Below are 17,628 nucleotides of genomic sequence, written 5' to 3'. Positions count from 1 at the left end.
GCCAGAGTGGGCTGCTGTGGTGGGAGAGTCCTGAAGCTTGCCCTGGCACTGCTGATCTGCCAGCCAGCCATGGAGCCATGGGAGCTATGGCCATGGGACAACCGTGACCTGCCATTGTCACCTCAAGGGACAATACCACTGAGAGGCAGGTTATGTCTCTTTACCTGATCCACCTGTAGGCTGGTACAAAACCAACCTGCCTGCTGTTTGGGACAAATATTTGGTGGTTGGTGGCTTCATGTTAGGCATTCAGGATAAAATGGACTTTGAACTGGAATGTGATACCCTCACTTCCTTGTAAGAAAAGCTGACTAGTTTGCTTCCTTTATCCTGTATGTAAAACAGAATTGTAAACCTGAATGAAGATGCTTCTTTTTTTATCTAATGAAATAGCTGACATTACTGCAGAAATAAAATGCTTCTTGTTATGATGAAGGTTGGAATCTGGTGATGGAGAGCAGAGGTAATAATAGCTGATGTTGTACTTAACTGAAAAGAAGAACAGGTTGTGGCTGATCTCTGATGTTTTGCTTGATACAGGATGACAGCTTGTGCAGTGACAATGAAAAAATACGTGGAGGAGAATGTTTCCCAGAATTCTTATACCACAATAAAATATTTCATGAAGATGTTAAGCAGCATCAGTGAGACCCTGATTTTTGTGTTCATGGGAGTGTCTACAGTGGGGAAAAACCATGAATGGAACTGGGCCTTCATTTGCTTCACTCTGCTCTTCTGCCTCATTTGGCGAACACTGAGTAAGTCAGCTTTTGCAGAAAACCTTCTCTGTGCCTCTGAGAAAAACTCTTTGGTACAAAGTTGTGTTAGAAAAGTCTGTGGGGACTGGCACAACTGGTTTAACAACAAATTTACTAGGCTTATATTAGTGACAAGCAAACTTCAGAAATCTACACGCAGAGAAAAAGGAGAAGCAAGCCCTTACAAATCTGAATGCCAGTCTCCAAGCACAGACCTTATGTTTAGGTGCAAATGGAATTTTTTAAAGCAAAATTAAAATATTATCATGATTACAGTTATAGAGATGTTTATATCTTATTTTGCTATATGCCTTTTGGGTAAGTGGACCTCATAATGATTTCACCACACACTGTCACTAACTTACAAATTAGATAATATATATTGTCCCACTTGCAGTTCTACAACACCACAGGTGTTGGTCCTGGGCAGGGAGTGCTGGAGGCATAGGAAAAGAGGGAAGGTGAAAATTAGCACTGATAGATAACTTAACAGGGACTTACACCACATGTGGGCTGGCAGCACTATGCTACTACTCCTCACAAGTCTAAAGTTTTAAACAGCTAAAAAGTAGTGACCACATGAAATTACTCCACTTTTGCACATGGTATGTCCCATTCCTGCAAAGCTCTCCTACTGCCTGACTAGTGAGACTGGGATTCCTCTAGCATGGGCAGGGCACTTTGTAGACAATGTCAGACGAGTTGTGGGACACAGTTCCTCATCCTCTCCTAATCTCCAGGATGGGGTGAAAATAATGCTGAAAAGAGAGAAGGATTAAGAAGGCAGGTGGTTGGTGTTCTGGAGGTGGTGGCAAAAATAAAGTAATTACATATTTTCTTGTTATATCTGGACCAAGCATGACATCTAAATTTTTAAATGTTTGCTATCCATTTTGAAATAACCTTCCAATTAAGACAGAAAACAGGAGTGCTCTTCTGATATAAAAGCTGTTTTCCAGCCACATGTCCATTCTTCTCTCAGACACCAAGGGGAGTGCTAGAGCTTTCCAGAGGAAAGCCAAAATATTTTCTGCTAAATTTGTGTGTTAAAATGATTCCATAATTTTCCCTGAAGCTTGAATAAAGTCAAGGGAAGTGGCCTGAGGGTGTTACCTCACATAGGCTGTTTCAGTCTGAGTACCTGATGTCTAGCATAGTTATAAGTAGCCAAAAAAGCTCTTGCCTAAAGTGGTATCTGACAACCTAGATAAAAGGATACTGCTACTGGCTTTGCCTCTAATAATCTGAGTGCATCAGTGACAGCTGTGTAAAATAACACAGTAATTATCAGCATTTGTCCACTTTCATGCCAGTAATTTAAGTTTCCACATAAAACGGAGGATATGTATTTCTTATGGAAGATGAAGAAGATTGAGGGAATCGAACAAATTGCTGAAAGTACACTATAAAGACAAGTTACAGGCCTTACACAGCCACAGATTGTCTTATTAATTTTAATTTTTATTAAAAGTAAAATGAAATTTGAGAAATAAAGAACAGAGACACAATAAGCCCAAGGATTAAAAATTAAAGTGCTATTACTCTTTGTCTTTCAGTGAACCTGTCCACAGGCCTTGTTGGTAAAGGATTGTTCAAACACTTTAGGCAGATATTGTGCAGAAAGCAGGGAACATTGCAAAGAACACAGGGAAAGCTATCATCCAGTTGTTTTTCTTTTCTCCAGAACACTTTGGAGAAAAGTATGCAGTGTAAATGTAGGAAGTAAATATTTTCACCTAATCTCCCTTCTAAACTGGGCTAATGAATTTAAATCCTGAAACTGTTAGGAACCACAGTATTTTATAGGAGATATTTCAGACAAGCCAAGTTTAGCAACTGGTCAAAGAGAAGCTACAAGAAACCAAAATTGACAAAAAACATGGGCTGTCAACAGTTCCCCAAGACATTGTTTTGCTTTTAATATTTAATATTTTCTTTTTCTCCTTGATTAATAATAGCTGTGATTTTTTTTTTCCCTTCCTAGGTGTATTTGCTCTCTTCTACATCAGTAACAAGTTCCGAACATATCCTTTCACCTTCAAAGACCAGCTCATTATTTCTTACAGTGGCCTCCGAGGTGCCAGCAGCTTTTCTCTTGCATTCTTGCTTCCAGTGAATCTTTTCCCCAGAAAAAATCTATTCATCACTGCGACTCTTGTGGTTATATATTTCACTGTCTTCATCCAAGTACGTGTATTTCTTAATGGATAACTTTCACGTAATAGAACCCTTTTGTATGAAAGCTTCATAGTGAAAATTGCATTTAATTCACTCTTAGGCTAGGACATGTTATTGCACTTCAGGGCCAGATTTTAGCACTGCACTGTGTAATTGGCATTTTTAGGGCTTTTAGGTTATACAAAAATTTTGTATTGAAAACATATATCTTCTAAAATATTCAGGGGAGAGGGCACTTGCTGTCCAAAATTGCTTATGTTCATTCCACATGCATTTCCCGGTGCTTCCAATTTAAGTATTTTGACTTTATATTTCAGCACTGATTCATTCTTTATTAGTGATGTATCTCAAAATGACCAGAAAACAGTATGTCTGTTCTGTGACAGATTTTTAATTTTATACTTTTATCCTTGTCTGTCTTGGAGACTAAATACAAATATTTTGAAGTCCTTTGTAAAAGAATATTAAAAAAAAAAAAGTGAATAAGTCACATTTGTAAGTACATGTGTCTACTTTAGATATTTGGGTTATTTCACCTGGCTTACTGCTGTACCTGGAAGAACTGAAACTTGTAGAGAAATTGCAGCCCATATTTTGTATTTTCCAATACCAAGGTCTCAGATCCTCTTGGGTGCCAATGGGGCATTATGCACTTGTGATAAGTAAGGCCCTTTGGTTCCACCAGAACATTTCAGAAAAAAAAAATTGTTTATTTTCCCCCTTTTAAAATGGTTTTCTGTAGCAGTGCTGTAAAAAAATGGGAAATCTTGAAAACTCTTTCTAAGTGAAAACCCCCTGGAATGTTTAAGTCTGAAAATGTTGAAATAAATGATCTCAAGATTTGAAGACCATGAAAAGATATTTTCTTTCAAATGAGTCCTCTTTTGAAGATGATTGCCAATGAGTCAGTTGCTTCATATAATTAGAATATGCCAATAAATAGAATCTCACTTAAAAAAACCCTCTTTAAAAAAGTTTTTGATTTTTAATTCTCTTCTGTAGCTCTCAATATACGTAATGGTTAATTTCTGTACTAAGACACAGCTTTCCTAACTGATTAAAATGATCCCTGTTATTTTTCTTTATTTCTACTTTTGCCTAAAAGATAATTAACAATTCAACTCATTATTCCAAATGCAGGGAATCACAATTGGACCATTGGTCAAATATCTGGATGTTAAAAAGACGAACAAAAAGGAATCTATCAATGAAGAAATTCACGTGCGAGTAAGTTTTTATATCGGTAACTGGAATCCCAAAAAAAGATAAGATCAGGTATTCTAAAAGAGCTGGAAAGAGGGAGGCACTTGCAAACCTGGCATTCAGTGGATTAGGACACTCAGTGCTTTTAAGAATATATGGAGGTAACCCTAAGCATAATTTTCTAAAATATTGCATCTCATTTATATTCATGTTTATTATCATATTATGTTATCATTCCACAAGTGTCACGGTGTAGTATGCCCATTATTTATTGGTACTGTGACCATGGGAAGACAGAAACAGAAATGAAATTTTTACAAAATGCATTCACCATCCTTCTCAGCTGGATTAGCCAGATACCTTTGTTGCCATTTTTTGAATGGTTCTAGACATGCTGAAACCTTAAAACTCTTTAATCCTGATTTATTGAACTGAGTTGGACCATTGGACTACAAACTTAGTTCCAAGTTTTTCTGAGTAATGATCTTTTCTCCTCTCAAATATTTACTTCGGTTCTCAAATTGCTATTAAATGAAATAACAGAAAGTTGCTCAGTCTTACTTAACAATGTTCTAGTAAAGGTATGCAAATTCTATAATTTCACAATAAGGAATAGATTTGAAATTAACAGCAACACTGTTCTGTGAAATGAAGCATACGCAGAGACATTAGCAAAATTAGAGCATCACAACTGCTTTTGAATTTAAAGTGAATTTAATTCTTAATTTGAACCTCTATACTTAACCTTGGAGAGAATTTGCATCTAAAATCACCCCTTATGACAATATGTCTGAAAGAATTGGCCTTTTTTAGCCTCTATAATGCTAGAAATGCACAAAAAAATGACTGCAAGCAATAGTAGTTAGCAGTGACCACTCTCATGTCATTCTGCAAAACCTCAGAGATCTTACCAGCCAAGGTGAAGGTGTTGATATGTGGCCCTGTGCCTCTCCCAGGAAGGTCTCACATGAAGAGGGGAAGCTTGCTTGACAGAACCAAGAATTTATATTTTGGATTTGGTAGACAAAAAGGACCAGACAATTTTTTTGCCTCCATCAAAATACTGCCACTGCAGCCAAGCTCCCACAGTGGCATCTTTGCCTTGATTTTTAGAGACGTGTAAGTGCTTACAGAATAAACTTACATGCTCCAATAAAAAAAAATGAGTCTCAAAATCCTATTTAGTAAGTGCATGTTTGTGATAAGATTCTTTTTGCATAATGACCACTTAAAATGTTTTTTTCTATAGTTGATGGATCACTTGAAGGCTGGTATTGAAGACATATGTGGACATTGGAGTCATTATCAGCTGAGAGATAAGTAAGTATCTCTTATTGCAGTCTAATATAATAAAATAATCTATCCATTGTGTAAAATATAGTAAGTTAATAAAATAGGAAATAAAATTGCTGGGGTCATGTGCTGTATCTCTTTTTACAAGCTGAACTCCTGAGTAACCATTGACTCTTGAGAGTGCGATGCTCATACATTGCCTGCTAAATTGGATCTGCACAAACAGAAAATAAGCCTTCAGAAAGAAAAACATAACATGGGAACTCTTACTGTGGACATCAGCCTGTGCATACCCTTGGTATAAATTGAAGATCCCGGGAAATGCTTCTTTAACTCTGGATTCAGAACATAAGCTACACATGACGTCAGTGCTGCACTGACTTTTGCTGTGAGCCTCCACAGCAAATAGGATCCCTTGCTGGTAGTAGAGAATCTGTAATAATTAGTCAACTGTCCTCACAGGTTTTTGCATTCAGTAATGTCTAAAATAAGAATGCTGAAGGGAATGTTTGAATTTAAATAGGCAGTAGCATAAGCAGATACTGTCAAGCCAGTCTTTAGTCAGAAATGCAGGGCCTGCATTGCCTCTTCTGTAAGCAGGAGGAGGTGGTTTTGTGAAGTTTTTTGGCTCTTCCAAGCTCTGCCCAGAAGAGATGGGTCTGCTATTCCCTGTACCTTTTCCCTGAGGGAGTCCTGTGGACATGTTGGCCACCATCACAGCATGTGAAGGGAAGTAGGGAAAAGACCAGTTTTTCTTTCCCCCAAACATCTTATGATGCCGTGGGCTAAGAGTTATCCCTAGTTATGCCTGTGCAGGCTTCTGTGCTGGAAACATGTCTGGCCTTTCAGTACTGGACTCCAATAATCCAGCCAAGGGTGTCTCCTGGGACTTATGGCAAGTCCTTCCATGACTGGGTTTCTCGCTATGGGAATCGGGAATTAAAAGTGGGAAAAAGGTGACTAGTTTGCATCCAATTCTTATCACAATGGGGAATAATGATACAATGTAGTAGGGAACATCCAGAAACTAAAATGTCTTATTGGCTCTGACAATAAAGAGACAGCTTTAGGACATCCATCTTCTGGGACCACACCACTTTCTGTGCAGTCAATAAACTGAACATGGATTTACTGCTCTGTTGGAGCAGTAAATCCATTGAAATAGCTGCATTTACACAAAGCTGTGATCAAATGCTATCCCTTTGTCTCACACTTACCTGATAGCTCTGAAAAGAGAATTTTGCCCAAAAGGGCCGTAAATGCAGTGTTTTGGTTCACAGACAGATTCAAAAACACACTGTGTCTGAAGACATTTAATGTAAGAGGATTGTATTAAAAAGTATTCCCTGAACTTGTGCTTGCAAGTCTAAAGTTGTGTATCAGAATTAATTACCTAAGCAGTGACAATCCAGGAGGCTTTCTGTTACACAGGAAAACATAAAGAGCTCTAATCCCAGTGCAAACATTTGTGTACCTACCTCTGCTGTTAATGAATAAGAAATGGCCTTTGCAAAAGAAAAAAAGACACAAATCCTGTAGTGCTTTTCCCAGCATCGAGGAGGACCTTACCTTGCTGTGGTAAACTGTTCCTTTGAAAGAAACAGAACTGTTGCTCTGCTGAAGATCTGCTGTTGTTCTGCTAAATGTCTGCCTGAAAGCATGTACCTGTTCCAAGGCACCCACACACATTCACATTCAAATTATGCCACACATTAGCGATATTTTACAATCTGCAGCACGCAAGCACATAGTATTTTGGGGTCCTTTCAATTTGTCTGTTATTCAGAATACAAAGAAATGTATTTTCTCTGCTCTAATTGTTAGGATTCAAAATTATCAGCAGTGTAATGGGCCCTAACTACTGTAACTGCTGGGCCACTTAGAGCCTCATTGGTGGCTGCCTGAATAGGCCAGGATTACAGTAAGAGCAGCTGCTGCTGTTATGCCCTACTATAATGCAACATTTGTACAAAAGCACCGAGACTGGCCGTATTCTTTTCTGACAAATGTGGCAGTGTAATATGCAAACATACACGCAGCCCTCTTTTTTGCTTTGATTGCAGCTTGTTTCTTTCTTTTGTCTAGCGGGCCCTGCAATCTCTGTGGACCCGTAGACTATGCCAAATATCCGCCTAAAGGTCTCTGCTCACCAGGCCTTCAGGAGTCCACAGGTGCCTCTAATTTGTATTCAGTTTCCACCACTGAATTGCAAATATATACATTTGAATAAAGATCAGCTTGTACTACAGAAATGAAAGCATATTTCCCTTTCTACTCTTTGATTTGGGTATCTCTTTTGCAGGTTTAAGAAGTTTGACAATAAGTATTTGAAGAAGATTTTAATTCGGGAGCACCAGCCCAAGTCCAGCCTTGTGTCATTGTACAAAAAGATGGAGATAAAACTGGCCATTGAGATGGCTGAGAGTGGCATGAAAATTTCAAAATCATCCACTACTTCTTTACAGTGAGTATCAACCTCCTGACCCTTTGCAGAGTAGGGACAGGAAGATGGGGACAAAAATGAGGAAGTACCCAAGGTATTCCATGACTTAATTGAAATCTAAGAAAAAAGAAAGAGCAGGTGCAATTTGGTATTCATCATATTTGTGCTTTTCTCTGAGAGTTGAAAATTAAAATCATGGACATTTCTTGTTTGTATTCCATGATGGGGAGTCCTGAAGAGGAATCAGAGTCAGGTACAGAAGTCACTCTGGTTGCCTTAAATCACACTAATGGCTCAAGACAGATGTACTTATCACTTGCCTGGCCAGTGAGTTTTTTATGGCTTGGCATACAGGTCCTGACTCCGTTATCCCAATCATGAAATTTTGCTGAGAGCAGATTTCTTTGTAGCAATTGCAATTTTTACTGCTCCAAGTTTGCAATCCCTCAAGCCACCTTGCCATATTTTGTTATTTCCAAAACAACAAAACAAACAACAACAAAAAAGACCAATTAATCATTGAGAGCAGCTTGCCAGGAAGGACTTGAGGATACTTGTGGTGGAAATGCTGGACATGAACCATCAGTGTGCACTCAGAGCCCAGAGATACAACCATATCCTGTGTCAGAAGTAGCAGGGTGAGGGAGGGGATTCTCCCCTGCTTCTCTGCCCTTGTGAGACCCTACAGTGTTGTGGTACAGTTCCTCAGTACAGGAAAGACATGGACCTGTTAGAATGGGTCCAGAGGAGTGCCACAGAGATGATCAGAAGGCTGAAGCACCTCTCCTAGGACACAGAGAAGTCTCTGGGAGCACTTGTTTGCAGCTTTTCAGTAAAGAGGGCTTACAAGAAAGAAGGAGATGGACTTTTTAGTAGGCTTGTAGCAGTAGGACTAGGAGAAGGTAGATTCAGACTAGGTACAAGAACTTTTTTATGAGGGGCGTGGTGAAACTGACCACGAATAGATTGCTCTGACAGGTGGCAGATATCTCATCCCAGGAAACATTCAAGGTCAGGTGTGATGGGGCTCTGAGCAACCTGACAGAGTTGAGGATGTCCCTTGCTTACTGATGGGGGTTTTGGAACCAGGTGTGTGCCATTCTATGATTCTATCAAACAGTAATGCAACTTGGCATCAGACAGACCAGGGGACAAAACTTGGGATCTCCAGAGGGAACTGGGGCTCTAGGAGAAAAGTTGCACAAGTCTTCTGTCCTGCATACTATAATTGATATGCATGTATTTATCCTTGCCTTGCAATACACTGTCCAGAGCACAGGTGTTGCTGCAGGCACTTGCCTCCATAATTTCTTTCCTGAGTTCTTGCTGACCACTGTTGCTGCTATTACCTGCTCTTTCCTGTTGCTCTCCATTTTGCAGCAGCCTCAGCATATTACCTTCTTTTGAATGATGATCTCTACCAATAACAGAAAATCCAAATATCAATTAGATATTAAATTAACATCTTTCTTGAAGCTCTGGCTTAATCATGTCAAGATCAATCTGCTTTCTTGTACTGATGTCAGCATGCAGTGTAATACCTAGCCCTTTTCTCTCTAAATTATTCTTTGCTGAATAGATGATATTAAAAAAGACTGCGTGTACATCAGGCTCCTTTCTGTCTGCTGTAATCTCTTAACCATTCTGAGCCAAGAGAAAATGTGCAAGGTTGTTAGACAATCCATGGCAATCAAACCACTTCCCTCTTCTTTTCCTGAGGGAATGAGAAAATAAGACAAATTGCTCCAGTGTAATTCAGAAATTTTCTTCTGAGCTGAGAATTTAAATTGAAAAATATTCTTTAATAAACAGCTGATATAATGGACTAATTTTTGCCATCTCTACTCTGGCTGTAATTGAATTTTACTGTGCATCATCCTCTGATGAGAAAGCATTTTTAAAAATGAAGTGTCAACTTCAGAAAAGCAGCCTGTGGTTCAAAGCCATTCTGATCTTGCAGGCTGCGAGAGTGATCTAGGAAAAGACACGTTTTCCCACCGCTGTTCATTGATAAGAGTCTGTTGTTGAGCACTGCAGGAGACAGGATATTGAGCTAGTTGGTGGATCTTTGGTCTGAGTCAATACAGCAGTTCTTGTTGTCTTTCCCCATAGCAACTAAATGAACCTTTGTAAAAGGTTTCTAACTGTATTTATAAATTATCTGATTGCTGTCAGTGATTCAGTGTGTACCTAAAGTCCTTGCCTTCAGTGAAGACACAAAACTCTGGCCATGAACAAGAGGAGATTTGAAATACAATTCCAATATATGGCATGTAAATCATTATTAGCAGTGTCAGAGTAGTGAGAAAACTTTCACTCACACTTCTGATCAGTTTTGCAGCCTTTATGCACACAAGGAAACTTACTTGATAAGAATCAAAGCAGATCTCCAATGCTGTGAATTAGAGAACTGTATTCATGCTGTTGTGATTCCTGCAGGTGGAGTGGGTGTCCAATTTACAGTATTTCCAGTGTGGAGTGAAAAAAATTGCCCATGGATTGTGCAACAAACAATCCACATTGGAATAAAAGCAGAGCATTTAGTTACGGTATTTTGGAGGATACAAGCCTTATAAATAAGGATGGAAGTGGCAAAAGTGGAGTCTAGAAGATATTATCAAAACTGTGGGTTTATGTCTGGTTTTTGTAGAAAATATGACCATTAGAGAGAAAGATTGTTTGATACTGAGTTTTCTTAATACTGGCTTCATATTGCTGCAATATTGACTTTGGTAAATCTTAGGATATATCAATACAGTACAGATCAGAACCAACTGTTGTGCTGTCATTTGTGGTAGTCCATTTATGAGAAAGTTGTGCCCAATAATGTTCTTCCTTCACAAGATGAGTGAAGATTAATGGAGGGTTTACAAAGTTCAACATTTTAGATATAATGTAAAAAAATAATAGTATACAGATTGTGCAAGTATCAATGTTTTGAGTATCAATATATCAAGTATCAACTATCTCAATATCTAAGGAAGAAAGAAATAATGTCATGGCTGTCATTACAGAGAGACAGTGTTCATGGCATATTATAACTTTTTTCTTCACAAATATATACCCTGTTCTGTTCTTTGTTGTGACATGTTGGAAGATTCAATAAGAACAAAGAAGTTGTTTCAGTAAGGATTACTTTATGGGTTTGGTAACATACCGAACATGTTTGGGGTTTTTTGAAAGCCCTTTCTTAATGTACTGCAAAATGTAAAAGCAATCTGTTCCTTATATTCATATCTACATGCATTGCTATCAGTTGGGTAGGTTCATTTCCAATCCCATGAAAAAAATGATGGTTTTTTATTTGTGCTCCAGAACAATATAGATTATCTTCATGCTATTTTTTCTCTTGCTACCCCAGCTCAGCTGTGACTCAAGGAGTTTTATTTATTCTATTTAATTCACTTTAAGAGCCAAATAATAAGATTTGAAATGACTTAAAACTGGCTACTTCTGTGCTGGCATGTGGAGAAAATCACGTATGCAGCTGGAAAAGTAAAGAGATAATCTGATAATCTCCCCAGTGGAGTCAAGCTTTTTCCTGTTTAGATGCTTTCCCCTATTTATTGCCAACTATAAGATATGAAGACCCTGTGGACACATTCAGTGAAGCACAAAGCAGGGGGGAAGTTGTTCCCTGTGATGCTAAAGCCACCTGCAGCAGCTATTCCAGTTCCATTTGCATTACACAAATGAGCCAAGCCTGTATTTTAGAGACCAATGCTTCTTGACAGTGCCCAGGGCTTGTGTGTATTTCCCCAGGTATATCTAGGGTCTCCCAATTGTCCAAAGGGACATCAGACAGGGGCTGCAGACTGCAAGGAGTCTGGTTTCCCTGCTGTGGAGGCCAGCATCCACAGGCTGTGCCCCAGTCTGATACACACCACACCCAGCAGGGAGTAAAGGTGCAGGGCACCCAAGCCTGGGAAATTGGTAGCATTCCCAGATCTTCTCAGTCTATCTCTGAGAACCAAAAGCAAGTGAAAAAGGAGCCAAGCAACCAATGCACCCACCCACTCAGCCTGGAATTGGGTGATGGTGAGGGTCTTTTTTTTCCCCAGTGGTAGATAACTAACTTTGTTGTTATTGCAGTTGTTGAGAATTGATGAATGTCAATTAATCACTTGTTGGGAAGGGTTTATCAGGGACAAGGTAAGAGTTCTGGTCAAATCCAGAAAGGCAGTCCTTTTTTGTCTCACTGACTTGCCAGCAGCTCAGTGGCAGACTCATGGGTTGCTCATGCTTAGTGAGGCCCTTAACCTGTTAATTATCCCAGTCCTAGGTCTAGTTCTACACTTTAACCTGCTGTTAATTTCTCTCTTTGTTTTTATTTCACAGAAAAAAAAAAAGTAATATCTCTGTTTTAGTTTGATGGCAGAATCAAAACACGTTCTGAAATCTTGAAATATATCAGGAATTAATTCTTATATTCCAGGGGCTTTGGGCAGGGGACAGGGCACCAGGCATCACTGTCTATCTGATGGTAAGAGGCAGTAAAATATAGAATCCAGGCAGTTCATATTGGTCCTACAAGTTTTCAAGATGTTTGTGGTAAATTGTGGAACAATATAGTGGTAATATTGTTAAACTAGATGTAATTGCAAATTCTAACTTTTTTCCTGTGTTTATATCATAATCACAGTTTAGCTTGAATCCATCTTCCTTTAAAATTGCCATATCTGGCATTAAAATTTTAAATTTATTTTAGAGGAAGTGTGAGATAGGTGCACATAAAACTTTGGTAATACTGTACATTGATCATCATAGATTTTTTAATTACACAATTTACAGACAAAACTTTAAGGACATCACTTAGCTGAAAAACAACACTTGCAATCACTTTTTTTTTTTTTTTTTCCCAAGAGGCAAGAAAGCTAAATTGAAGAAAGGAAAAAATCAGAAACAACAAGATGAACTCAGACTGATTCATCCTGGATGATCACTATCTATTTCCCTTTCTTTTCCTGGGAATTCATCTGAACACTAACTCTCACAATGATTGACTGATTTAGTGAAACCAGATAACATTTCACAGCAGCCCTCCTCCACTGTTTTGCTAGTGAAAAAGCCAGACAGCTACAGGTGACTGTGGGCTTGTCAAAGTTTTTTAAAGACATGAAGATAACTATCTTTTAGGTGGTTCTTTCATTTCAAATGGAGAAACAGGTTCAGTAGCAATGAAACTCTATATGTTCTCCTACCACAGGACAAGTCTCTCAGACTACAAAATTTACATACTCTTTAGCTCCTAAGGATTTTCTTCACTTTCTCAAAGAACTAAAACCAGTAAGATGACAAGGCCCAGACTTCTATGTTGAAGTCTTTACTCAGACAGAAGAGGAAACTAGCAGTGCTTTCCTGAGCTGGTTGTGGCCTAATCTAATCCTTAAATAGAAATTTCTTTATGGAACTTTAAGAAAGAAGAGTTTCTGCTGCCAGCTGCATGAGGGTTTAGGGCCCAATTTGACTACCCACTATATGGATAAAATCAGTGAAAGAGCAAAATTTAACCTTTTTTTAATTTATCTTTGGATGATTTCCAGGTGTTGCTGGTCACTGAAAGGCTCTACATAGCCTTCTGTTCTAGCACTAAAAGCAGGCCATGCATTATTTCATGGGATTAGTATTTAATCAGCTCATTAATATCACATTTAATTTTTCCTTTTATCTACAGGAGCGGCAGGACCCAGCGTGCGGCCAGGCTGTCCCGGGCAGAGGTGGAGTCCATGAGAGATGTCCTGGCACACAACCTGTACCAAGTGCGGCAGAGGGTGTGTGAGCACGCCTGCCGCGCTGCTTGCAGACCCGCAGCGGGTTTTTTTTGTTGTTTTTTTTTTTCTCCATCAGCTTTTCACCCTGACGGCTGCGCGAAAATCCAGGGAAATCTGTGTCTGAGCTGTAGAGGTCAGGCTTCGCTCGCAGCACGGCGGTGTGGATGGGAAGCCGCCTTCCCGAGGCTGCCGGGGCTGGCGCGGCTCCGAGCGGGGGCGGCCCGAGCAAGCACCGCGCTGCCCTGCCTGGCAGCGGCGGAGGGTGCCCGCACCGCAGCAGGGAAAAACACAAGGAAAAAAATCCTCCACCTCGTCCGACATTTGGTGTTTGTTTTTTTTTTTTTCCTTTTTTTTTTTTTTTCCCCTGTGAAAATGGTGCGATCATACCTCAGCGGAGATTTGTTTTGCAGAAATTCGGAGTGACCCTGATGCAGCCCGGGGTGTGGTATCTGTTTAATCCCCTCTCGGGCACTGAATAGACAATTGAGAGCTTGCCCACAGCAATGAGTGGTAGAGGATACATAACAATAACACAATAACCTTGAAATTTTGCCGATAAACAAGGCTAAGTCATGTAACACACGTGTACTATAAAATGCTAAGGCCTGCTCATTTAAATTTGGCATTATTAATATGTTATTCATTCCTAACTTTGTTTGATTTGCCATGGCTAATTATCCTTATGATATTAATTTCTTACCAGCAACAATTTGCATATATAGTTATCTCTTAGCTTAGTGAAATGAATTCTCTCTCTTCAAAATCAATTACAGTAATGACTATTTGTGCCAGTCATTTCCTATGTAGTATTGAGAAGGGTGTGCTTTTGGAAATGAAAGATTGGAAAGAAAATAATGCCACTTCCAATACTTCTTTTCAGCTCTGAAATGCTTTTGCTTGCCAGACCAACTTTAAAAGGAGCCTTGCAAATGAAACTGAGATCAGATTCTACTTTTTAAGGGGGCTTATAAACTTCAGTGAATTTTCCTCTTTAAGGCAGACAGTTATTTCCTTCATTTCACTAGATGTATATGATAAACTAAAAAGTTTGTCTTAAATGATGCTCAGTTTTAGGGTAATATTAATTTGTAGTTTGTCCAAGTATGGAAAGGAAACTCAGCTGTGCATCTCATTCTGGAGATATATTCTTTCTTCCTGAATGCATCTGAAACTTGATTCAGAAATTAGTACCAAAGTTCAGAGCTGAGTTAACCAGTTATCTCTTTCTTGGGACCTGCCTCATATCTGTAGCTCCCAACTACAGTTGATGAGATGAGAAAAAAGATGACAGAGACAGGCCAAGCCCAGAGATGATAGCAGCCTCCTTAGGTAGGTATATTTTATATACCTGCACTTTGAGCAGGCAAGAGTCGATCAAAAATGGCTTCAAAATGCAGCCCCTGAAGTTTGAGACTTTCAGCTGTGTTCATGCTTCCTCCCATCTTGCTCTGCAGCAGCGAGACTTGTGCATGGCTGCATTTTGCTATGTGATACCAATGAGATCTGTGTTGCGTCCATGACCGAGCGGAGGCAGGTGTCCCCTTGGCCCTGTGATTGATCAGACTAATTAACATTGCAAATGCAACAAAAATAAGCTGGCTGCATTTTCTGTTTCAGGCACCAGCATACAACCGGCACAATCTTCCTACTAGCACAAGTGAGAAACAAGCACAGGAAATCCTCATCCGTCGGGAACACAGCCTGAGGCAAAGTTGCAGGAAGGGAAACAGCTTGCCGTGGGGTAGACCGGTACCTGTTATCCATCTACTTTTTATGTAAAAATGCCTCTGCTTCTCTGTGAATATACACTAGTTTTAATGTGCTCTTTGCTGTAATTAAAGTGGGTATCTTCCTGGTGTGCTCATGCAGCACCTAAGAAAGAGCTTCACTTAACATATGAGCAGCAAAGTTTTCATGTCCAATCTCTATTCATTGGTCAGAAATCAGCTACTCTGGCTGTATGTAGTAAAATAATGTAATGTGCATGGATTTTGCATATGCAAAGTATAGTGTAATCAAAAAAGGCTTGATGTAAAGCCTGGCACATTGATGGTTTGGGCTCCCAATCAAAATCAAATCAAAGTAAGAGATCTGTCTGCCCTAAGGTAGGCATTGAACAGCACAGACATTTATAGCTGAGATAATCATGGTTAAGGAAGAAAAGTAAGTTCTTTTTGGATAGATTAGTTGTATTAAAAATTTTCACCTGATAGAAGAAAGATAGCTCTTAGAAGAACATGTTTTACTCTGGTGATGGTAAAAAACCCTTTGGCTGTTATATCAGACAGATATTCTCACTAGAGCTGACATTGAGTTCAACCATCCAAACCAAGCATTGATCAATACCTCTCAAAATTTAGCTGTAAAGGTGCAGCATATTGCCATACTTCTTTCCTGTTTCACCAAGTAAGTGCCAGTGGAGGCAGTCACAAGCACTGGACACACTTCTCCTCCTTTAATCCTCACAGGTTAACACCACGGAAGTACGCTACCTCTCCCTGCCTCAGGGTCCATGCCAGCCCACTAGGAGAAAAGCCAGGCATGTTACTTTCACAGGTAATGAACGTGTTTTACTCTGTATCCTACTCCAGCAGCTAAAGAAACTTGGCCAGTTGTTGGATGGATTTAAGAGTACTACATGCACAGCCCCATGGCAGTCCACGGCCTCTTTAAATGAGCTACACCCTTCTCTCCTTTCTGTTTTATCTGTGTTGTTTATATTATCATTACTGCAGCAGTTTCTGTTTTGTTCCAGCACCTCCTGCTTTTCTCTTTTTCCTCTTGAACAAATATTCCTGTGATCCCTGCAGTTCCACCTGGCCAAGCTCAAGAACACAAATTATCTCTTCCCTGGAGCCCCATAGACACAGCTGTAAGCAAAATTATTATGACTCACTGAACCTGTAGCCCAGTCCAGGTGAGACTGATGGAGCTCCATGCCCCCAGGTCCTGCAGGTACCAGGACTGAGCAAGTGTTCCCAACAGGCATCCCCACACCAAAATTCAGTCCAGACACAGAGAGCAGCACACACATGGCACAGTGCTCACACAAATACAGATAGCATTGATGGCCTCATCCTTATCCCCTCTCTGGCTGGTGAGGTGACAGACTGTTAGTGAAAAATTATCCATACATACATGCTATCTGAATCTTCAGTAGCTGGCCTGAGATGCCTGCTCTGCTCAGTAGCTGACCTTCCATCTGCACATTTGGCAGCACTTGGACATGTAAGCCCCAGGCGACAAAGCCCCATAGCAGCTGCTGGCACACAGACCTGCACACATGCACACAGAGACATGGTCTTACACTCCACCTCACATATTGTAGGACCCTCCAGAAGCTATCACTATTAAGCTATTGCTTCAAAATTTAATAGTTAGTACTTTTGTTAAATTTTGGCACTGTGACCATAGCCAATATATGTGTACTTTAATTGTAGCAGGATTTGGACTAGTTTTACTGTTTATAGACCTTTGTGCTTATGTCCCAGAACTTCTCAGCTTAGATTGTTCTGAGTTGTTTCTTACATTAACTACTTTGCTACTGTGTAGTTATACTACAAGTAGCTTTAAGAAAAGTGAAAAAGCATGTTCTATAAACTCAGCAGGATGAGAATATCACTTCTTGGCCCATTGCAGGCAAATTTTTAAAATGTACTTGTGGCAAAACAAGATGGTAGGAGCAGATCTGACACACCCAAAGTAATCAAAGCACCCCTGGTTTCAGATGAAACTGTTCTCTTCCCACTTGTTAGTCACAGGTTACTGGCAAACTTGATTTTTGATGGACTGGAATTTTCTCCTTTGTCACATTTTTGTTTTGTGCTCTGGGTTTAAAGATGCTTTTTAGCCATGGTACTAGGTACACCTGTGAAATGTGAAGAAAATTCAAATTACGTAAAAGAACATTCATGCATTTTACTCTTGCCCTTCACTTTTGCAGTGAAGGCACTGGGCAGGTCTGTGAGACACCAAAAGTCAG

The 17,628-nt window shown here is 39.7% G+C and overlaps 1 protein-coding gene across 1 annotated transcript in view; it reads left to right on the top strand.

The window, feature by feature from the left end:
• Nucleotides 1-17,628, top strand: part of SLC9A4 (solute carrier family 9 member A4) — a 31,766-nt gene that overhangs the window by 11,601 nt on the left and 2,537 nt on the right. The window contains exons 5-12 of the mRNA XM_086880390.1: nucleotides 541-758; nucleotides 2,743-2,945; nucleotides 4,077-4,163; nucleotides 5,389-5,459; nucleotides 7,735-7,896; nucleotides 13,550-13,646; nucleotides 15,264-15,395; nucleotides 16,115-16,202. Of these exons, the coding sequence (XP_086736516.1) occupies nucleotides 541-758; nucleotides 2,743-2,945; nucleotides 4,077-4,163; nucleotides 5,389-5,459; nucleotides 7,735-7,896; nucleotides 13,550-13,646; nucleotides 15,264-15,395; nucleotides 16,115-16,202 (1,058 nt within the window). The remainder of the gene's footprint in view (nucleotides 1-540; nucleotides 759-2,742; nucleotides 2,946-4,076; nucleotides 4,164-5,388; nucleotides 5,460-7,734; nucleotides 7,897-13,549; nucleotides 13,647-15,263; nucleotides 15,396-16,114; nucleotides 16,203-17,628) is intronic.

Source organism: Cyanistes caeruleus, chromosome 3, assembly GCF_971803275.1.
Source record: "Cyanistes caeruleus chromosome 3, bCyaCae1.hap1.1, whole genome shotgun sequence".
Lineage (NCBI taxonomy): Eukaryota > Metazoa > Chordata > Aves > Passeriformes > Paridae > Cyanistes > Cyanistes caeruleus.
Note: the sequence above shows the minus strand (reverse complement) of the source record. Positions and strands in the feature narration are given on the sequence as shown.